Source organism: Penicillium daleae (genome assembly GCF_028827525.1).
Source record: "Penicillium daleae strain IBT 16125 chromosome Unknown utg000003l_segment0_segment0, whole genome shotgun sequence".
In the NCBI taxonomy this organism is placed as follows: Eukaryota; Fungi; Ascomycota; class Eurotiomycetes; order Eurotiales; family Aspergillaceae; genus Penicillium; species Penicillium daleae.
The window spans coordinates 61,587-84,731 of record NW_026623151.1 but is presented as its reverse complement, the minus strand read 5'-3'; the positions used below and the strand labels follow the sequence as shown (position 1 = coordinate 84,731).

The window sequence follows — 23,145 nt, the reverse complement described above, 5'->3', positions numbered from 1 at the left end:
TTTTCCGAAAATGCAACTTCGTCATTGGATAGAATATCGAGGTCGACAATTTTCCTCCGCTCAGCTAGCACAACAACTGGAAATGGGGTGGAGAGCAGTCTCAAGGACAAAGATGCATGCACAGCTATTCTCTAGATCTCTGCTCCTAAATGTCAACAAAACCACGGCCTGGAGGTTGCTCTCGACCACCAACACCCAAGTGACAAGTACCGTTCCCTATCAAAACGAGTTTTCGCGGGTTTTCTGCTCCTTTGACTCATCCCCGTTTCCTGACCTCCCTTTTTCTAGATTCTTCCGACTCCTCGTCTTCTTCTCCTTTCCTTCATTCTTTTCTAACTTCATCTACCTTCTGCACCTCTATCCTATTCCTTATCATCAGCCATTCAAGTTTTCCATCTTCTCACTCAGCGTATCATCCTTGCCTCGCTTTTCCAGCCCCTCGTTGTTAACACCTTGTGAATTTTATGTTCCTTGAAGGCCACATTGCATGCAACCCGTAATGGATACAGCAGGCCATCACAAGAACCCAAAGCTTCGCTGGGATACCTACCAGCTATAAGTTTTGTGCTGTCTCTACCACTTTTTTGAGTGCAGCAATGACCGACTCTCGATCCTATTTTTGACAATCTTCTGCAGCCACCTGATGAACTGCGGCTCGGGTAGCGACAATGTCTCGTACTCCACGCTGGATGCACCGTTGGCTTGGTTGAAACGGCAGAATCGACCTGTCTGGCACCATGTTCAATTCCGTAAATGGCCGGTCTGCTTGGTGATGTTCTGACTTTTCCTGGTGATTCCGAACATGGCATTCCATATTACACGCGCGGTGCCTTCGACCCCCTGAGCGTCGTCGGTAGGGGGTTTGAATATATGCCCGTAACCGCTTGGGTGTCTGTTCCTGTAAATTCCGCGCTCATCTACCTGGGTTAATATCGTCTCTACCCTGGGTATCGGGCACCTACCCTGTTCGGTCTAACCATGGGTTGGTCTCATCGATATTCCCGGGCTGAATCACTGATGTCTCCTGCGGTGCCGTGCAAATACGGCTTCCATGTCATCGATTACCTGCCTTACCATGAAAGCGAGTCAGCAACAGCGAGATCTAATCTAAGGAGCACCCAATGAAATGGAAATGAAATCCTTATGTCATGAGATTGGCGCTTTGACTGCAGAAAATCTCGTCTCTGGAACGGTAAATTGTGCAGACACGCTTTACGGATACTGAGAGTTTGAGGAATTTGATTGATTGAAGAAAGGCTACGGGGTCGGCCGAAATACTGTAAGGGCGGTAGCAGTGGGCCCATTCAGCTTGAAAAGCATTTGGAATATCACTGAGACCAGAAGGTCTCGGCCCTCACTCGCGCCCTTGATTGGGTGTCTATATTTGAGCCATGCAAGGCCTTGTGCAAAGCCTGATAAATATTTGGAATGTGATCTACTCGCCTCCCCGCCTTCACAATTTTCTCTACTGGGAGACGATTCTAGCTGCCGTGGGATAGAAATTCAGTAGGACACCGAGCAGATGCATTGCGACAAATGAGGATATTTATCCTACTCCTCTCTACGAAGAGCCACTGTCTCTCATAGCAGTTCATGCCGATTATTTTGAGTTGATAACTCTGCCCTCTGAGAACCGGCTGGTAGCTCCTTTAACTCAGCATTCTGTGCCCGAGGCCCCGACTTCCCTGGAATTTTGTTCGTTGGCTCCCAGCCTAACGGTTTGGTATTCATCTTGTGCCTGCGACCAACACACCAAATTGCCGTGCCCGCAACTAAAGCCAACCCAGCCAAGACCCCGATTACCAGGCCCGCAATCCAGGCCTTTGAGGATGAGTGACCTGCCGAGGATGTTTCGACGGCTGGCGTTGTCGTTGGCGTGGGTGTTGAAGTCACAGTCTGGCTAGGTGACGCAATGATTGCAGCGGTTGTGGCGGTTTGAAGATTCTCCAACCCCGATGACACTGTCAACGTATTGTACTTTAAGTTGAAAGAAGATATCGTGACACTTGTGGACCAAACCGACGAGCTTGCGTTGGTACCACGGGAAGCCCATGTGCTCGTCGAGGCGAAGCAAGAGGCGCCTAAGGTGGACGAGGTCATGTTGCAATCCAGTCTCCCAGTGATAACAAAGATAGTGCTGTTGAACAAGCTGGTGACATCGTAATAATAGTCCTGAAATGACGGGCCCTTCGTGAGGGTCTGGGGTAGGACATACCCAGAGGAGATACATTGGGCGGTTACGCTGGAACGGCAATCAATCTGAATAGTGGTGGATGAGGCATCGGCGCTCATAATACTTCCTTCCAGGTTGTTCATGTCCATTTCATTCAGGGCTGGGAAGAGAATGTCGATCTCAGTTGATTGTGCCGTGGTTGTGCCCGCCACAGTTGGCACTAGTAAGGCCACCGCGGCCACCATAAAGAGAGTCATCAGACCAGGACATGGAAGGAACGATAGAGAATGTTTTAGACTTCTATACCCGCGCTGGGGACAACCAATTTTATAAGCTTGGGCTCTTAATCCGACGACCAGCATACACAAGCTAGCGGCTTACTAGTCTTTACTTAGTTCGAGAAGAGGTGATAAACGAAGGCGGTGATAGGACTGTAATACGTATGGCAGAAGATCGATTTTTCGTTGGTCATAGGTTGCACCCAACGGGTCTACAGATAATATGTTAGATAGGAACGGATAGCCCCGAAATGCGGCATTTCCTTTTCTAGCTCACAGATCGACAGCTGCGAGATTTGGGCTACCACAAGGCTTGGTGTAGAAAAAGAATTTTCAATCCAAAGGAGGGCGATATTATCGAGTGAAATTGGGGGCCGCCGTAAGTTGAAAAAAATTATTAACTTTAAGTTTGAGGTATTTGGAATGTTCTCCGGTCTAGTTCACTTTAAGATTGACTACTATAGGAAGACCTCACAACAGATCTCAAAGATCAACCGATTTACAGTGGTGTTCCAAGAGTTTTTGCACCCCGAGACATGATTTTCTTTATGGTTATGCCAGCTTTAACCATTCTACACCGCTTACCACGTTATATACTGGGACACGCTTGGATCAAGTTGGTTAGAAGACCTATACCCCCTGAACTCTCTATCCTTTACTCATACGGTAATATTTACTACGAGGGGTAATCTCAATGTGAATATATTGGAAATGGAAATGATTTTGTCACTGGCAGAAGTAATAGGGCGCGGATCTCCGAAGTATAGTAAAGGGGTGCAAATACTCTTGAAATGTGACTGTACCATCTTCTACTGGCCATTCTCGGTACTAGTCCGTACATCAAACTGCCGATTTTACACTTAATATGTGCCTTGACAGCGCACCCACCCCTCCAGCGTGCCATTCACAACTTCAAGCACTGCGAAGATTTCTGGACTGGCAGTACGCAAAGTATTATTTGCAATAGGTTCAGACGGTTTCCTTTGTGCTTAGCTCCAAGATCCCGAGCCGATATTATTAGCTTATAGTTAGCTGAACAGTTTCGGTCATTCCGGAGGTTGCAACTGTCGATCAGGTCTCCATCTAGATATCCGGGTCCACACTTAGACTTTGTCTCAGCGCCACGCAGTGGAGCTAATCAATTTTGAGCGAGGACTTATCAGTGCCTTACTGCGCACCCAAACCGCTTAAGCGGGAAGCGGTTTGGGTGCGCGAAGGCACTGATATGTTTTCCTGTCAAATTATTGGTAGCGAGGCGACCAGGCTGCCTGTGGCAGCCTTGGGCAAAAACTGTGACCCGTTCGGTCACGTTCATTTATTACGGCGCGGTTTCATTACCAGAGGAAGTGGACGCCATTGTGGTATACTCCACAACGCAGGAAATAGTTGAGTCCGACAACAAGTTGACCCACCCTCGACAACAGTATCCACACTAGGCCTAATCGGGAAATTTGGAAGGAACCTCCCGGCAAGTTTGGGACCCACCTTGTATACCTTGGCATACAGCCCCACTTGTAACTTACCTTCTTCTACATCTCCTCCTATCCCTGGCTATCCCCCCCACGGTAAGTTTCATCCCCCAACCCCTGGATTCATCGATTTCCATCGATTATCCATCAAATATCCATCAGATAACTAACAGGCTTCTAGATTCAGCAGTTTTCAAGACATTTCCATCGATTTCTGGCGCAAGGTAAGTACTTGGTTTATGGTGAGATTGGTGGTTGCAGGGGGTTGAGAGTAGCCTGGTGTCTGGTAGATATCTGACGGGTATCTAGATGCCTGGCGTTGAGGTCAACAAGCTAAAGTTCCTTGTAAACTGCGGCGCGTTTACCCGTTACCTGACTAATGCCCAATCTGGTGTCCTGGCACTGCCGGTATATGACCGAGTAAGTTGATTAAAATCCCTAGGTTATCTGCTAGATATCTAACTGCTTATAGAATGAAAATAACGAGGTTATTGTGTATGTTGGTGAGGTGTTTTGCCGTGTTGTGGACTGCGAGTATAGCCGAGTAAGTCTAAGTCCTATAGAGTCTATCAGATGATTAGGAGATAACTGACAGATATCTAGAAGCTATTCTAGAAGACAGTTGGCCTTCGTGAGTACCTGAAACTGGCCTATACGGAGTAGTAAGGACGGTTTTACTCCCGTTAAGCTAAAGGCTAGTAATCTAGATACAGCAACGAAGGACGCCGTAAAGGCCTTCTTTAATTATCTTTATACCTGTGCCCCTATATCCCCTGCTGCCCCTGCCGCCCCTGCTAAGATAGCCCTCCCCCTTAAGAAGGGTAGAGAGGTAAGTGGATAGGTATCCGCTAGATATCTAATAGATAACTAATAGGTTCGATAGGTTAACAAGGGCGAAGTCGTGCGTGTAACGGGCCCATGCCCGTATATGACCACGTGACCGTGGCCTTCCGCCCCAATTCAGCAATACGTAAACACGGCAGCTCCCTTTTCCTTCCTTTCTCCTCAAGATTGTTGTAAACAGTTCGTGGCCTAGTTAGATTGAATCAAATCGGCTTCAGCCCTTCACATACAACAATCTTCCGATACCCTATCGTAAAACGGCCACGGAAGCCTCCGAAAGACTCGGAGCACACGACGACGAACAGACTGCGCAGTCTGCACGGCCACGATCGCCGATAATAGGCGACTTAAATAATAATAGAACGCCCGATTGGGCACGAGCGATCATAGAGCAGAATGCCTCCCTCCTAAACCAGAACGCTGCTCTAGTTGACCAGCTCAACGAATATAAAAGACGAATAGACGCGCGTATTCGGGCAATTGAGAACAGACTATTATATACGCCTACCCCTACGCCCGCTTCCGCGCCCGCCTAGGCGTCTAAGACGATGACCTAGGAGACGGCAGCGCGAACGCCCCTCCCTGATTCACCACGATCGGAACTAGTCCGACGCCCTCGCCCACGACTACTAGACCCCCCGCCCTTTAAAGGGGATCGCTCGAATTAGCCTATATTCCGGATAGCTATTAAGAACAAATTACTCGTGGATTCGGAAGCCCTTAGGGACGATCGTGCTTGTTTGCTTTACGTCTACTCCCGGTTAGAGGGAAACGCTAGTAAGAACACTGTTGCTTTTATGTAGTATCGACGACAGGATAGAAAAGCCCAAGATCTAATCCTATACCTCGAGAATATATACGGCGACCTAAACCTAAAAAAGAGGGCCACCTAGCGCTTAAGAGAAATAAAACAAGGACTAAAATAATCCTTTGCTAAGTTTTTACCCGCTTTCGAGAAGGAATTTGCAGATTCGGGAGCTATAATATAGCCGGAAGATATAAAGATATCAATTCTGACTGGTTCCCTAAACCTATCTATACGATTAGCCCTATCGTATAGGGAAAGCCCCGGAAACCTCGTAGACTTTATCCTATTACTACGACGGATCGACACCGATCTCGACCTCCTGTTAATAGAATTAATATAACAGGAGAACGGATACGAAAGGCAGCTAAATCGTTCGCGATTACTAGTCGCGGATTAGATAGATTAGACCTCTACGACTAAGGTAAACCGAGTACGACCGGGCGATACCCTAGTAAAGCGAGCTAGATAGGTCGACGAGGACGAGATAGACCGACGACGCGAAGAAGGTCTCTACTTCTGTTGTAGACGCAAGGGCTGCTAGGTTGCTACTTGCCCCTTCCTCCCGCCTATTAGATCAGGCTCTAAGAGCCGCGCGGCCAAGATAGTTATTACGGGGAAGGGCCGGAAGGGTACGAAACCGTCTACTAGAGCGAAGAAGTTATATTCTGCTATACCTAGCGAGAGCGAATCTGGACCGTCCGAAGGCGATACTGACCTTAAGGGTAATTCGGAAAAAGACTAGCTCCTGTTCTTAGCCGCGAATAGGAGCAAAAGGGTATTAAGGATCTAGTAAGGAAGGAATCGCTACCGTTTTATGTAGACGCTAGAGTGAATAGAATCAAATTTACGTAAGTACTAGTTAATAATAGTTATACTAGCTATACTACGGTAAACGGCCTCCTCGCGAGATCTCTCGATCTCCCGCGTATCCGCCTTAACGTACCTAGGCGGCTAGACGGCGTGATTTGCGACCTTGGAACGATCACGTATACGACCTATTTCGACCTAGACGTACATAGACACAAGTAATCGCGCGTGTTCGCGTATATTATAGAGTAGCAAGATAACGAGATAATACTAGGTAATGCCTAGATAAAGTATATAGATAGACGCTACTCTGCGCGGAAGGGGTACCTAGATATTTATAGCCTAGACTGTGAACGTATACGCTGCTGGAATAGGGCTAACCGTACGATCGGTCCAATTAGTATCAAGACGCTACGCGCGCAGAAGTCCTCGGCTATAAAGATCAAGAGTGTTCTAGATAGCGCCGAGCACCCGGAACGCCTATAAATTAGAAAGGTCTCACTAGCCGATATTGAAGTAGTATTGCGTATAAAGAAGTATATAGACCTAAAGGAGAAGCTACTAAAGCACTACTAGAAGTAGGCTAAAGCCTTTAGCCGGTAACTTGCGAACGTACTACTACTAAATCGGCCCGGGACTAACTATCGGATACCCCTGAAATATAATAAGGACGGGCGTGAAGAATCACCCCTATATAGACCCCTCTATAGTATAAACAAGGAAGAACTGCTATATCTCCGGAAGACCCTAACGGACCTATTAGATAAGAACTTTATACGAGTTAGCTAATCGCCTACGGCCGCCCTAGTCCTACTAGTACGGAAACCGGGAGGAGGCGTACGATTTTGTGTAGACTATCGCGGCCTAAACGAGCTAAGCGTGAAGGACCGCTACCTCCTCCTACTAATCCGTGAGACCCTTCGTAATATAGGAAACGCCCGTTAGTTCACGAAGCTAGATATTATCGCTGCCTTCTACAAGATCCGAATTAACCCGGGAGAAGAATAGAAAACTACCTTTCGCACACGATATAGTCTTTTCGAATAGAATATAACACCTTTTGGACTTACGGGAGCGCCTGCTACTTTTTAGCGGTTTATTAATCGTATACTTTAAGAGTTCTTAGATAATTTCGTCTCTGCTTATATCGACGATATTATTATCTACTTAGACGGCTTACGCAAGGATCACCGCCGGAAGGTCGCGAAAGTGCTACAGAAACTTCAAGACGCGGGTCTCTAATATGATATTAATAAGTCAGAATTCGAGCAAGATTCGGTTAAGTATCTCGGGTTTATCGTCCGTGCGGGTAAGGGCGTATACGTCGACCCGAAGAAGGTAGAGGCTATCCGTATATAGGAGACGCCGAAAACGATTAGGGACGTACGGGGATTTATAGGATTTACTAATTTCTACCGGACGTTTATCCCTAGGTTCGCGGACCTAGTAGCCCCCTAACTAAACTAACGCGAAAGGACGCGGAATTTGAATAGGACGGCGAGTACGAGCGAGCGTTTAACGATCTTAAGGAATACTTTATAAACGCGCCTATCCTCGTATATTTCGAAGAGGATCTAGAGACGGTCGTTAAGACAGACGCTTTAGGATAGGCTATAGGTACTATACTCTTATAGCAGTAGCCGAACGGAGAACTAGCCCCTTGTGCCTACCTCTCGTAGAAGTTCTCGCCTATAGAGGTAAACTACGAGATTCACGATAAGGAACTACTTGCGATCGTATAGGCCCTAAAGGAATAGAGACCGGAGCTAAAAATAGTGCCGAAGTTCACGATTATTACCGACTACAAGAACCTTTAGTACTTCCGAAAGGCATAGTACTTGACCGAACGGTAGATACGATAGTCTACGCTCTTATTAGAGTTCGATTATAACCTTTAGTATCGCCCTAGTAAGCTAGCTATAAGGCCCGACGTACTCTCTAGAAGGGGACAGGATATCCTAAAAGATATAACGGACGAGAGACTCACGAATCGGTTCCGAACGCTCCTAAAGCATATAAGGATTAAACCTAGTCGTACGGAGACGGAAGTAAGCGATAAGGATATACTATTAGACTTCGAAATAGAGGTCCCCCTATTTAACTAGGCGGATATATAGCAAGAATAGACACGATCGCGAATATAAGACCCTGCTTATCACGCGATCTTAACTGCCCTTTATAACAGTAACCGACGAATTGTAACCGAAGTCGGTATTAAGATAAGCCTCTCTGAATGCTACCTAGACGAACAGGGCCTTCTCTACTATCGCTAACGGGTGTAGATCCTAGAGGGTAAGAACCTACGTACACGGATTATCTAGTAAGTCCACGATTTATACGTTATAGGCTATCCTAGCCGAGACGCAACGTATACGATCTTATCTAGACGGTTCTTTTAGCCTAGCGTAGTAAAGGATATACGACGATTTTTACGTAATTGTATAGTCTACGGACGAAGCACGATCTAGCGCGATACGAAGTATAGGTTATTAAAACCGCTACCGATCCCTTAACGAATCTAGGCCGATATCTCGATGGACTTTATAACCGATCTCCCTCCGTCGGGCCCGATAGGAGCAACGAACTGTCTTGTTATTACAGACCGGCTCACGAAAGGGATTATCCTTATTAGAATAAGCGAGACTACCTCAGAAACGGTGGCGAACGCGTTCCTAACGTACTTCTATATGCATTATAGTCTCCTACTAGTAATTACGAGCGATTGTGGGCTGTAGTTTGTAAGCGTATTTTAGAAGATAGTCTGCGATAGACTGTTAATCGAACGGCGACTGTCAACGGCCTTCTATCTATAAACGGACGGTTTAACAGAACGGGCGAATCAGGAAATTGAGCGAATCTTGCGCGTCTTCGTAGCGTACGCCTAAGATAACTAGGCCCCTTTGCTCCTAATTATAGCCGGGGCTATTAATAACCGAGACGCTATATCTACAGGATTATCACCGTTCTTCTTCACGCATAGTTACCATATTAACCCTATCGTATTAGACGAGGGGTCTAGCGAGATAATACTTACACGCCCGGAGGCAGCCGGACAAGCCTTTGTGGACCGGCTAAAGGAGGCGATAGATTAGGCATAATCGGCAATCGCTATAGCCCAGGATCGCTAGCAAGAGTAAGCCAATCGGAGCCGATAGCTAGCTCTAGTCTATAAAGTGCATAATCGGGTATAGTTGAATCTCCGCAACGTACGTACGCAGCGCCCCTCGAAGAAGCTTGACTAGTTGTATGCGAAGTATAAGGTCTTAGAGGTACTAACGCCTCATACCGTCCGATTGAATGTCCCAACCGGTATTCACTCGGTCTTCTATGTAGAACTCGTCCGGCCGGCGGCCACCGACCCGCTTCCCTCGCAGGTTATGGATGATTCTGAGCTACCACCAGTAGTGGTAGATAGCGAGCGGGAGTTTGAGATCGAAGCAATCTTAAACATACGGAGACGCCGCCGTGGGCGTCGTTCACGAATAGAAGCGCTTGTGAAGTAGACGGGATATCCAGAGCCTTCATAGGAACCCTTAAGCGAGCTTCAGGATGTCTCGGCCCTCGACGATTACGAGCGAAAGCATGGCCCCGTCCGCGAAGACGACACGAGAGACGGCGAATCGACAGTTCGAACGAGCTTCCTACACCCCTAATAGAGGGAGGAGGGGAGTAATATAACAGGCCTATGCCCGTATATGACCACGTGACCGTGGCCTTCCGCCCCAATTCAGTAATACGTAAACACAGCAGCTCCCTTTTCCTTCCTTTCTCCTCAAGATTGTTGTAAACAGTTCGTGGCCTAGTTAGATTGAATCAAATCGGCTTCAGCCCTTCACAGTGCGTATTCTAGGCTTAAATGCTAGGAAGGATATTCCCTGCGCTACCTGTAAGGCGGCAGGTCTTCCGAAGAGTAAGTAGTTATCCTATAGTTATCTAATAGACGTCTAGCTAATCTCTTTAGGATATATTTATAATAAGGAGATCTGCTGTTATGATATTTTGCACCATAAGGCTATTCCTATGTTAAGGCCTTAGGCTTCAGGCCTCTAAGGATCACCAACCATGATATATTGGTTCGGTGATCTATCATCACCCTTTCCCCGCTGTTCCCACGGAGGATAGTCATCCGCTTCCCTGCATATCTAGCCCTCCTTCGAAAGAGGGGCTTACTGTATATAAGGCCTAGCAGTGGACAGGGCAAAGGGGCCCTCTAGGAAACAGTCTCTGTTACAATCTGACTTAGTGCTTTGCTCTCCTACCTAGTTGACAGGCCTTCTACCCTGCAAGTAGACCATATTCTTACATCTGCGATTATCTAGCTACCTTTACTATCCTAGAGGAAGACTATAAAATTCTAGATAGATACCCTTATTAGTCTTAGTTCCTAAATTAAAAGACCTTTTTTTGAGAAATTAACTATTATTCTTAGTTTTAATAGACTTGTAAAAATTTGTTAGTAGGTAACTCGAAAATATATCTCTATAGTAAAGATAGAATAACTAGATATCTAACAGACGACTAGTAGGTATCCGGTAACCCTGAATTATTTTTCTAATTTATCTAACTCTTTCTATACCTTATACCGGCGAATCTTTGCTTCGAGAAGCTTAGCCTGTATCCTCTCCTCTATTTTATGTATGCCAAGACTACCGTATAGCAGTATTTTATGCAAAATTGGGACAAAACTGGGACAAAACTGGGAAATCTGCGTTCCCAGTCACTGGTTCCGGTCTGGATTTGGTTCCGCCGTACTAGCACTTCATCCCGGACCAGAGCCTGGTCCGGGTCCGGTTCCTAAAGTCCATCCCGGAACCAGTATCTGCGGAAGCCTAGTCACAAGGGCGTTCCCCTATTTGCAGGATGGGTTGTCATAGCAGTAAACTGCTGAAGGTAGTCTCCAAGTCACAATATACAATTGATCGCGAATAACTACCGTAAGTAAATATGTGCTAAATGAGTGTCCTTATATATTCAGTTTTTCTTGATGGTATGAATGGTAGAGTGGTTCCGCCACCCAGTACAGCTTTGGTTGCTGCCATGTACAGTGGCTCTACTAAAGTCTGTGACCCCCCGCTTGACCGCCAGCGGTACCGCCTTCCTATCATAGCCTAACCAACCACCGAAACGCGTATTTATGTATCGCATTGTGCTTAATATCTTGATCAATAACTATATTAAACCTCGCACAAGAGCTTTGCCAGTGTCTAGTCCTTCAGTTTAGCTATTGAATATGATTTTTGGAGGTTTTAGTATGGCAGAATTCATGGCAGAAAAGGGCGGTCAGCGCGTGGGGGTCACAGACTTTAGTAGCGCCACTGTACCCGAGCTCGACTGTATAATGTATCGGGGTTCGGCCGTGATTGTCCTAACACCCCACCCGTTTCGTGCATGTACCCCCCCCCCCCCCCTCCCTCTCTTCTATTGGGCGAACCTATCTTTAGGACAACGCAGTTCACCTCAAGCCCCGTGATTCTCATCAACCACCACCACCTTCTCAACATGCCCCACCTCAAGTGCACTGTCACTCCCCTCCACGGCACCCCCAGCCTTGGCCTTAAGGATCATGCCGTCCTCGTCAAACGTAGTCAGGGCCTCGCCGTGCGCGAGATCGCGCTCGAACAGGGCGCCAATCATGGTGGCCTCGCGATCGAGGAACGTCCACGGCGAGCGGCCCTTGGTGAAGAGGAAGTCCATCTCCTCGAGGGTCTTGCCGGCGGACTCGGGGTAAAAGAGGAAGACGACGACGGACATGAGGAAGCAGAGGCCCATGAAGATCATGTAGAGCATCCAGCTGAAGGGCAGAGTCAGTGGACCACTCGAGAAACTATAAACCGTCGGGCCCAAGGTCTTACCTGATTTCTTTCATAGCAGTAGGGATGTATAGACCGAACCAGAAGTTCTAGATCTTGTCAGAGCATAATTATCACCTAGATCTAGTCATGAGTGAACTCACAACAAACCAGTTCGTGGCCGTAGTCATAGATGTAGCCCTGCCACGCATGCTCATACTAAAGATCTCGGGGGGTACACCCAAGCGACACATGCCCAAGTGATGGCAAATACGGCGACATAGATGTACACAAACGCGATGACGGTGTGCGAAGCGGCCGGGCTTGTGAAATTGAAGTTAGTTTTCTGCGTCAGTGGGTCATATACCGGATTCCCTACGAAAAGTTCGTTAGCCTCGGCATTTCCAACAGCGATGAATCTATAGACTAAAATTGGGTAATATACCGGTTGTCTTCATGAGGACGCCAATAATCATCATCGAGATTCCCATGCCAACCCCGCCAATGATCATCGGCCACCGTCGGCCCCATGTATCCATATAATACATGTTCGGATAAGTGAAGAGGTTAAGAACAACGCCCTGAAGACCGTTGGCAAGGAGGGACGACGAGGTCGCGCTAAGGCCAGCCTGCTGGAATAAGAAGACAGCGTAGTACATGATTCTGGTCATATATTAGATTGCCAACGTACAAGGGAGGTCAGGCACGGGCTATACGTACACATTGATGCCAGTCATTGATTGCCAGAATTGCTGCCCTATATCAGCTCACTGATGCACGATTCTCACACAAAATAAGACTCACCACTCCAATGCCGATCCACATTCGCCGCTTTTGTGACCCGAGCAGCAGATCAAAGTAGCTAGGCGGCGGATGGGTCTTCTCGAAAGATATTTTGGCCACAATCTCAACCATCTCGGCCTGGACGTACGGGTCGTTGATGTCACCCCCAGAGTGGACTCGGGCCAGCACCTGCAGGGCCTCTTCCTGTCTATCTTTCTGGACGAGCCACCGGGGGGACTCCGGCATGAACCACATGGTGACGTGTAGGGCGACGGTTGCCTATAATGGATCAGCCTGTCCATGGTCCTGATTTTATTTGGTGGTTTGACGTACAACCATTTGAAGACCCATGGGAATTCTCCAGCTTGCTTCGGACTGGATGTGGCTGGTGCCGTATTGGATCCAGAAGGCAATGAGAATACCGAAATTAACGCAGCACTGGAAGACGCTGATGATACGACCTCGGATCCTGTAAACTATGAGCACGCGGGCCTTGTATGAGATCTACACAGCCACATACTCTCGGGGAGCAATTTCGCTTTGGTACATAGTGACCTAGCACGTCAGCTCCGACAGGTCCGATTACACAATCCACCATCCGTGTCAACTTACCATCATGGTCAAACAGCCGTTGCCCAGCCCATTAATAACCCGCCCGGCCACAAGAGCCTCCACGTTATTCGCAGCCGTCGCAATCGCAATACCAATGGTGAAGATGGCAGAGCCCAAGAGGATCGTCTTCCGGCGACCGAGCTGATCGGCCAGGAACGCACCGGTGAGGAGCGAGCCGGCAAATGCACCCGCAAGGATGGACGCAGTGATGCCACCCTGTTGGAAGTTGCTCGGTTTGTTGAAGTATGTGAGGAACTGTGGCATGGCGAGAATGCCGCCTGCATGTCCCGGGAGTGTTATCACCTGTCCCTAGGATGTATTTGGGTGACCACGCACTCATTGAACCTGTGTCCTATTCACGGAAGGGTTAGAATTCTGGCAATACGCAATCTTGGCCAATGTTGACTTACATATCCAAAAGCTAAGCCGGCCGTGCACGGTGCAATGCCGTAGAGGTAAACTTCCTATACAATGCTCAGCATTGAAGCAAGCATTGAAGCAGCAACTTACCTTTTTGGTCATCTTGACTGTTGTTCGGTGTACTCCACCAAGACCTTTTCAGTCACAGTGAATGACCAGCAGGCGGATACGTTCATACATATATCCACCAGGGCGAAAAGCTACCAAAGTACAAGAGAGAGGAAGAGCCGAAGAGCCGGGGTTCTTCCCCTGATTGGGCCGAGCTAACCCCGGAGGAGGGGGCCCTGTGGAGCCCTGCAGACCCCCAGGATTTCTCCGCTCGGGTTGCAGACCGAGCGCTGGTTGACGGCCATTACCACCATCGAGCCGAATCACCGGGCTATTGGCTGCGATTGGATGGGTTCAGGAGAGGTCTGATCCGAGGGGAAGAGGTGTAGAAAGGTGAGGTTTCCGTGATTGCAATATAAGAACTCACTGGTTCGGTTATAATCCAGGGCCTGATAGTCACCAAGAACAACTCTCCTCACGATGGCGCCATCAGTTACACAGGCCGATGCCAATGGCTCGCAAGACGGCAATGGCACCTTTGTAGGCTCATCGGAACCCGCCTCAGATATCACCATCACAGGCTTCGAGGCCCATGGTTAGTAGTAACATGGCACTTTCCCGCTCAAGTCAATCAAGCTAACCCACAATCCAGACCTCAGATTCCCAACCAGCCTAGATCACTCCGGGTCCGACGCCATGAACCCAGGCCCCAACTACAGCGCGGCCTACCTCATTCTCAAGACCAACACCAGCCTCTCCGGCCACGGTTTCGCCTTCACCATCGGCCGCGGCAACAACCTGTGCACAACCGCCGCCGAGATGGTCGCCGAGCGTCTCGTCGGCCGCTCTCTCGCCTCTCTCACCTCCAGCATGGGCGCCACCTGGAAGTACCTGGTCTCAGACTCGCAGCTGCGCTGGGTCGGCCCCGAGAAGGGCGTCATCCACCTGGGCCTCAGCGCCGTGGTCAATGCCCTGTGGGATCTGTGGGGCAGACACGCCGGCAAGCCAGTGTGGCGCCTGGTCGCGGACATGACGCCAGAGCAGTTTGTTGACTGTATCGACTTCCGGTATATTTTGGATGCGATTACGCCCGAGGAGGCTCTGGCGCTGTTGAAGGAGCAGGAAGGGATGAAGGCGGCAAGGCTGGAGGACGCGAGGGCGAGTAGGGCGGTGCCGGCGTATACAACGCAGGCGGGCTGGCTGGGCTTCTCGGACGAGAAGATGGTACAGCTGATAAGGTCGAACCTAGCGGTGGGGATGGACAAGTTCAAGTTCAAGGTTGGGGGCAGCCTTGCGGACGACAAGCGAAGGCTGAAGCTGGCGCGCGACACCATGGGCTATGAGCGGATGCTCATGGTGGACGCCAATCAGGTTTGGAGTGTGCCCGAAGCGATCGACTACGTGCTTGAGCTGGTCGAGTACAAGCCGGTGTAAGTGCCTAACTCTGTTTAGAACGAAGCATCTGACTGGTGCCAGATTCATCGAGGAGCCTACCTCGCCGGACGACATACTGGGCCACGCCGCGATCAGGAAGGCCCTGAAGCCCCACGGCATCGGCGTCGCCACCGGCGAGCACTGCCAGAATAGAGTCATGTTCAAGCAGCTCCTCCAGGCCGGTTCAATCGACTATTGCCAAATCGACGCCTGCAGGCTAGGCGGCGTGAATGAGGTCATGGCTGTCCTGCTGCTGGCAAAGAAGTGCGTCCCAAGAGCTTCCTCCTGCCAATATGCTTGGCTAACACCCCAACCAGGTTCAATGTCCCCATCGTGCCCCATAGCGGTGGCATCGGCCTCAATGAGTACACGCAGCACCTCGCGCTGATCAACTACCTGTGCGTGTCGGGAGAGAAGAGCCTCCTCGAACACATCAACTCGTTCCGAGAGGTCCTGACGCACCCCGTGCAGACAAAGGACGGGCACTTTGTCACGCCGCATGAAGCGGGCTACAGTGTGGAATACACGCCCGAGGCTATCGAACAGTACGAATACCCCTCTGGCACGTTCTGGACAAGTGAACAGGGACAGGCAATCATCAACGGGCCCAGGTTGTAAAGCGGGTTGTGGTTTTGCACAAAAGGTGTGGATCTTTACAAGGTAGATGCGGCGTGTTGCAGCACCAGAGTGTGTATATAATTAGTGGTAAGCCGGCTAGGCAAACGGGAATATGTTGTGGAAATATCCAAGATCATCTGACCAGTCCTCAAACGGCTGGGCACCAGAATCCAGGAATGTGGCGTCACCAGTATCCAGTCTCTCCGATTCAGGCATTTGGGCCGTGACGGTCTGGGTTGCTGGGCCAGATAGCACAGGCAGTCTTGCCTCATTCGAGGCCAGCATGTCGCCCTGACCATTCTCCTTGTCACCAGGCCGTTCTGTCAGTCTAGCCTGTGCATAGTCCTCCTCGTCATCTACCGACGTCCGCCTTCGACTTGTGCTCTGGCCTTGTGGTTCCAACGCTTTACCAAACTGCTGCCTTGCTGGCATGCGGTCATTCAGGAACGCAATCAGGGGATCCCGCTCGCCGTTGGCCGTCGCTGCCGCGTTCTGGGAGCAGGAAGCAGCGCTCTCAAAAAACTTATTGTAGAAACTTGCGTGCCAGTATATCTCACTTAGCTGCTTCAGGAAGACTATGCACTTGTCAAAGTTCTCTGCGGCTGGATACTTGCCGAGATCATCGCGAGAGGCGCGCATCATGAGGAGATGGACAATCAGTGGTGGTAGTATGGCGGTAACACTGCTCTGTGTCAGATCAAGCATGATGTAGGAGGTGGGTGAAGGGGACAACCATATTGTCGGGCAGAATTTGACAAGATCAAGCTCGACAAGCTCGACAGCCAGTCGAGTAGAGTCTTCAGCAGCAGCTTGGACTTTTGGCGATGGTAACTGTGCACCGCCGGAACGGCTATAATGCAGGACATGGTGAGACTGGTGAAGGGCAATGATAACAATGCTTCCTAATCTCAGCTGCTAGCTCGAATGACGGTACATGAGGAAGCTCACTTGTAGATCAAATGCAGGACGTCCCTGTACAATGTGCACAAACCTCGTCTGCTCAACCCCCCAGTAGCATCCTCAACCCCCCTGGCCGCCGGCACCAGATTATCCTTCCAATGTCTCAACATCGTCTCACACAGCTCACTCTGCTCTGGTAACAACTCCTTCGTCGCCACTACGCTATGCGGGAGCGACAGTACACTTTCCATGTACTGACACAGGCGCACGAACTCCACGAACACGGCCTTGACCGCGCGGTCATCTTCACTGTCGCCCTCCTCCTCCAGGTCTGCCGGTGTCAGCATCGGCACGTTGCAGTCCAGGCTGTTTATTTGCATTGGGCGGCCGGTGCCCAGCGTGATGAGGCGGTCGCGCACGACGCACGCCCACCAGATGCGAGCCCAGAGCTTACGCTGGGGGACTTGGCTGGCATCACGGTGGAGGCCGACACCTTGGGCGAGGGATATGGCTTGATGGACCCAGAACCAGGTGTGTTTCTGTTCGACCATGGATGGGTAGTAGTGGCTCATCAACAAGAGGGCTTGGATGGTTGTGACATCGTCAGACTCGAAGTCAAAGTCATGTAAATACTGCGAAGTTAGCAACCATTATTTAGATCGTGGCTATCAAGGCGTACCCGAGTTCTTTGATGAAGCACGCTTCTCGCCTGTCTCCGAGACGAGAACCCATTATCCCGCAAAGTGCTCACTGGTACGGTCTGCAAGCCATCAGCACTTATCTCTCATCGCCTCCTGACACCCAGCTACACCCACCGCACTCGCAGTAAAGAGAACCGCCTGCAGCAGCAGCAAACTCGGCCCCCTCCGATTCAAAATCCCCTCATAATCTGTCGCGTAATATCTCTCCAAAAACCCATACTTATCCACCACTGGGAAGAACGGGTGGAACACCTGAAAGTAGTTGGCGACAAACTCGTCCATTGTCCTCTTCGGTGGCAGCTCAAACACGCCCTTGTGCCTCAAATACTGCACGTCAGCGCCCGTCAGTCTCCCCCCCTGCGATATCTGCTCCTCCTCCTCCTCCTCCTCCTCCTTCTCCTCCTCCTTCTCCTCCTCCTTCCACGCCGGCGGCAGCGGCTGCTGGCCGTGGGACGTGAAGTCGCGGAAGAAGGGGTAGTGCGGCACCTTATGTAGCATCGCGTGCTGGGGGAGCGACCGCGCAGACGAGCCTGTATCTATCCGAGCCGGCTCACCGACTACTTCCAAGGGATCACTCTGCAAGGCGTGAGCCGCGCATTTGCGCCACTTCTTGCGCCGCTTTTTGCGCTGCAGCAGGACGCACTCGAAGCCGTCGAGGCGGCACTTGGTGCAGGGGCGGCCGGTCTGCAGGACGTCGCAGCGGACCTTGCGGGTGCGGCAGCAGGAGCACGCTTTGGATGCGCGGCGCTTCTTAACACTTACTGAATTGGCTGAGGGGGCAGAAGGAGATAGAGACTGCTCTGAAGGGTTGGACATGCCGGTGGGGTTTGTTGCAGACGATGTGCCTGGCAACGACATCAGTATACGTTCCGAGGTGTCTTTAAGCCTCGAGATTGGGCGGGGTGGTTCTGAATTTTTGAACCACAAACCGCCCCTCTCATAGACCCGCAACCTATCACTCCTCCGAACCGCGCCGCCCCGCAGGTCTATGCGGTTCGGAAGCGGGTTGACCCTCATAGACCAGCGAATGCATAACTTTGCCCAGAGTTTCCCCTATCCCATGGGTAGGCCTCTGCATGACCCTCACTTTGGTCCAAGATCTGGAACCTAGACCTGACCTTGGAGGGTCGCTGAAGCCCGTTGGCGGTCACCCGCAGGCTGCAGCGACACTCAACGACCTCAACGATCATCAAATGCATAATGCTTGGCGACTTTTCCTAAAAGGGACGCACAAAATGGATGATTCATCTCTCTAGGTTACTGTTATTTACGGCTGTTCATGAAAGAAATTGTCCTATGTAGTCTTAACATAACCTATGAAATGAAATTCTTTGAAATTGAATTGTATTCAATAATCTTGGCCTAAGTAATGACTAATTATCCTAGATTTAGGTGCTTAATAGTGTTACAGCCAGGAAGAGATCAAGGGATCAACTTGTGCCATTTGACGAAAGTATCAAGACTAGAGAGAGAAGAAAGAGAAAGCTATCTCGTGAGGTGGTGTTTGATATATCCCACGAAAAAGAGGGAGCGCCTTTTCTTATCACCTCGATTAGGCCATGTAACATGTTTGCTCCCTTTTTCGTCTAGGTCATCACAAATAGTAAGATTTAAGGCTGTCCAGCGGTTACGCTTCGGATATGTTGTATTTACCAGTAAAATATATATTTATGTAATTGAGTTATCTACTTGCAGGGTAGAAGGCCTGTCAACTAGGTAGAAGAGAAGCACCAAGAAAAATTGCTTCAGAGACTGTTTCTTGAGGAGTTCGAAACCTACTCCTCACAGCTTACATTTATATACAGTCTCTTATCCAAAACAGGAAGGAGGGGTAAACACTAGAAGTAGAGAGATCATCGAAGAATACGAGGCCATGTAACCAGCTACGCAGACCCCTCATACAGAGTTACCCTTCAGCTAGGCCACCGAAAAATCGACGGCTTCCCGCCGAAAGGCTGCCGTTCCGGCAGGATCCCCATGGCTTCGAAGCCTGAGGCATCAAGAAGTGGGAATAGCCTCATGGCAGAACTGTCATCACAATTTAACATAATATAGTAGGTGTGCTCTTTTATAAACTAATCGTTTTAACCTATTATTAGTATAATGGATTTTAGGTATTCGATAATTCTGTGGCTTATGTTATGAGCCAAGCGAGGAGGCAAAAGTCCACTTTCGGTACATTAATTCAAGGTATCAAGTCTAAAGAAGGAAAGGAAGGAGAGGGACGAAGACGGCAGGGAGAGAGCCTTTATAGGCAGTGCCGGCCTCAGGCATACGCTCGCCAGCAAAATTCTCAAAACGGCAGTGCGGCTATAGGGCGCCGTACTGGTGAGCCTAGGGAAGTAAAAGGTTGCAAGAACTGCGCCATCGTTTAGGACATATGCATAGGCTCAATTGATGTAACGTTTTTCTCTTGTGCAGACTGCACTCCGGTTGTATTCAGGCGACCAATCGCAGTATTTAGGGGACTAATGTAGCATGATTAGCCAAGTCTGATCTTCATCATCGCTTGGTCTGAAAATTCACGGTCTCTCACATTTCCAATAAGTTTAGAATGTATTAGCTTATACCAGATTAATTGTTTTTGACCTTTCCTAATTTAGGTATTTACCGAAACTGTTCCGATGTATGGATGAATTGCATACTGAAAGCACACTAGCGCGCAAGGATGCCGTAGTATTACCTATTTACCCTCGGATAATATCTATCTGATAAATTTTCCGATTGGTCGCAATCCTGTAGGCGTGAACGCCGAAGAAGAAAGCGATGAGAAAAACCCCGCTTGGTCGGTACGAATGTCGGTGTAATGTGGATTATCCATATCTGGATAAGGGATGGATAAAATGCGGGGTCATAGGTCAGGGGTTTGAAAAATGTGGGGAAGGCTGGGGAGAGGGTATTGCAGAAGAACACTAGATTGATTGCAGTGCAATGTATTGTATAGAGTAATCTCTGGAGTAATACTTATGTTAAAACGGGCGTAACCCGTTCGGTATGTAGAGATCTAGCATTCAGAGAGAAAGGCGTGTACATTCCGGCGGCTGAAGGGGGAATATGCACACAATCTGTGCCTTATGTTGAGGTTTCAGCCGTCTTCTGACGGAACAGCAGCATTGGTGGATACCCGGAAGAAGGAAATACTATAGATCCGCCACTTAGTAATGATTACGCCCACATAAATTGCCAGCTAGGGGCATTATAGCAATTCAGACTTGTTGATATCCTATTAGTGCGCAGTATGATCCACTAGGCAGTATTCGCGACTGTTATGAGCCCGATTCGCCAGTAAAAAGGCTATATTTCGTCAATTCAAGCTATACGCAAGGTGTATCCACGGTAGCTACCCGGCTAGACGATCTGCCTCTTACCCCTGACCTTCCTATCGAAGCAACTGCTAAAGAAGAACGCGATTAATATAGATTCAACCGTGGTCTCCGCTATAAAGGGCGAGAAACTGAAGGACCCACAGCAATAGAGGAATGAGTTATTGTGAGCAAGCGATGCTGCGCAGGTAGAGAGAGAGGAAGAAGATTGAATAAGATAGATCGATCTTTCTTCCTTAGATTGAATAGGAAGGATAAAATCAATTCGGCTTAGAATCATGAGATAAGAGAAGAGTAAAGTAGGACTGAAGCTTGGTTGATTGTATTGAATCTGCTTGTATGTTCTGATTTTTTTTTTGGTAGAGAAAGCAGGGCTTATTTATAATTAATCTTTCATGCAAGCTCATCAAACTTCTTTTGCATATGATCGTTCTAGATCTAGGATCTAGATGCATGATGATCTCATGCAGACAGATCTAGATGCATAGTGATCTCATGCAGTAGCTGTTTGATCGGTGGTTGCTTGATTGTACGATGTCATTGATCGTAGTGATGATGTAGATCGTATACAATAGTATACGTCTTCTACGATATCATTGACCGTAGTGATGATAGTATAGCGATATCATTAACCGTAGTAATAATAGTATAGCATAAAGCTTATAGAGATTCAGCCATCTTGTATAGGCCTTATGAATCTAGCTTGATATACTATATACTGCATGACTACTACATAACGGTTTAGGCATCTTGCCCTATATCTCACACCCCCCCGTAATCTTTATACTATAGTGCAGATAGCAGTAGAGTATAGAGATTAGTATAGAGTAGATAGGATCGATATATATATATACTACTATAAGATAGCTAGATATATATCTTCCTAAATCTCATAGAGGTTTACTAGATTCTTTAGGTCTTCAAATATTTCTCTTCTAACGTTTTTTATCAGGAAATCTGCTAATTACAGTTTAGTGGGGACCTATTGAACATCGACCCTTTCTTGTTTGACCTAATCTCTAATATAGTGATATTGTATATCAATATGCTTTGTCCTTTTATAAAATTCAGGGTTTTCGGCTAGCTTAATAGCTGCCTTATTATCCACTAATATAGTAGGCTTACTAGGCGTATAGCCTAGGCCTAATCTATCGTTTAGATAGTTGAACAGGTTAGCTAGATAGATAGCTTCCCGTATAGCTTCTTTTATAGCCATATATTCGGCCTCGTAGGTAGATAGAGCTACTGATTTTTGTAGCATCGAATTCCAGCTCACTATATTATTAGTAGCTAGATCTCCAGATAGACTAAATATATAGCTAGTAGTGGATTTTCTACCATCGATATCGCCTAACCAATTAGCATTAGAGTAGCCTTTTATATATAGGTCATTCCCTATACAATCGTAGTGTAGGCCTAGATTTAGCCGATATTATAGATATTGCCATATCTTCTTTAGTTCAGAGATATATGATTGATCAGGATTGCTCATATAGCGTGAGCAGTAGGCAACTAGATAGGCTATATCCTAGTTTTTAGGCTAGTATATAGTAGTAAGCCAATCTCCTTTTAATAGAGATTAATAGTTTGCTCTAAAGCTTTTGATTAATTTTTTCTTAGGTAGATCCCTACTTTACCCGGCGTTTTCTTTCGCCGTTTGCTACTAGTAGTAGCAAAATTTGATAAGATCTTTAATATATAATCGTTTTGATCGATAGTTATCGATTAATCTTAATAGTTTAGGCTGATATTATTACCTAGGAAGGTAGCTAGTTCGCCTATCTCTTCCAATTAAATATACTGCCTAGCCGCAGTAGCTAGCTTATTTATATAAGCTAGATCTTTGTGTATAATGATTATATCATCAACATATATAATGATAATAGCCTAGGTTTTACTATTTATATATATTCCCTCGTCGATAGGAACTCTATCGAATCCGAGGTTCGCGATAGCCTTTGTAAAGAATTCAGACCAAAGCCTAGGTACTTGCTTTAGGCTATATAGGGCCTTCTTTAGGTAGCAGCACTTATTTTGATAGACAGGGTCTCCTAGCCTATATAGGCTAGTTAGCAATATAGTATATATATCACTATCGATATCGGCGTATACGAATACGTTTTTAACGTCGTATTGCCT

At 48.1% G+C, this 23,145-nt stretch overlaps 5 protein-coding genes across 5 annotated transcripts; 2 read left to right on the top strand and 3 right to left on the bottom strand.

Annotated features, from left to right (window-relative positions):
• Positions 1 to 1,581: 1,581 nt before the first annotated feature.
• N7458_003677 (uncharacterized protein) lies at positions 1,582 to 2,418 on the bottom strand (the record flags this gene model as incomplete). Its single annotated transcript, XM_056907060.1, has 1 exon — positions 1,582 to 2,418. One exon carries the CDS (start codon positions 2,416 to 2,418, stop codon positions 1,582 to 1,584), a length of 837 nt encoding a protein of 278 aa, XP_056768467.1.
• Positions 2,419 to 4,229: 1,811 nt separating this feature from the next.
• On the top strand, positions 4,230 to 4,583 carry N7458_003676 (uncharacterized protein; the record flags this gene model as incomplete). Its single annotated transcript, XM_056907059.1, has 3 exons — positions 4,230 to 4,340; positions 4,393 to 4,464; positions 4,536 to 4,583. The coding sequence occupies 3 exons, from the start codon at positions 4,230 to 4,232 to the stop codon at positions 4,581 to 4,583; spliced, it is 231 nt and encodes a 76-aa protein (XP_056768466.1).
• A 7,252-nt stretch (positions 4,584 to 11,835) lies between these two features.
• Positions 11,836 to 14,084, bottom strand: N7458_003675 (uncharacterized protein; the record flags this gene model as incomplete). Its single annotated transcript, XM_056907058.1, has 13 exons — positions 11,836 to 12,169; positions 12,231 to 12,277; positions 12,339 to 12,386; positions 12,442 to 12,542; positions 12,613 to 12,830; positions 12,888 to 12,919; positions 12,972 to 13,229; positions 13,284 to 13,419; positions 13,471 to 13,505; positions 13,563 to 13,840; positions 13,899 to 13,914; positions 13,973 to 14,026; positions 14,073 to 14,084. 13 exons carry the CDS (start codon positions 14,082 to 14,084, stop codon positions 11,836 to 11,838), a joined length of 1,569 nt encoding a protein of 522 aa, XP_056768465.1.
• A 426-nt stretch (positions 14,085 to 14,510) lies between these two features.
• On the top strand, positions 14,511 to 16,082 carry N7458_003674 (uncharacterized protein; the record flags this gene model as incomplete). The annotated part of the gene is made up of 4 exons (XM_056907057.1): positions 14,511 to 14,625; positions 14,683 to 15,460; positions 15,507 to 15,728; positions 15,782 to 16,082. The coding sequence occupies 4 exons, from the start codon at positions 14,511 to 14,513 to the stop codon at positions 16,080 to 16,082; spliced, it is 1,416 nt and encodes a 471-aa protein (XP_056768464.1).
• A 96-nt stretch (positions 16,083 to 16,178) lies between these two features.
• Positions 16,179 to 18,499, bottom strand: N7458_003673 (Zn(II)2Cys6 transcription factor; the record flags this gene model as incomplete). Its single annotated transcript, XM_056907056.1, has 4 exons — positions 16,179 to 16,932; positions 17,031 to 17,614; positions 17,662 to 17,742; positions 17,798 to 18,499. 4 exons carry the CDS (start codon positions 18,497 to 18,499, stop codon positions 16,179 to 16,181), a joined length of 2,121 nt encoding a protein of 706 aa, XP_056768463.1.
• Between the last annotated feature and the right edge of the window lie 4,646 nt (positions 18,500 to 23,145).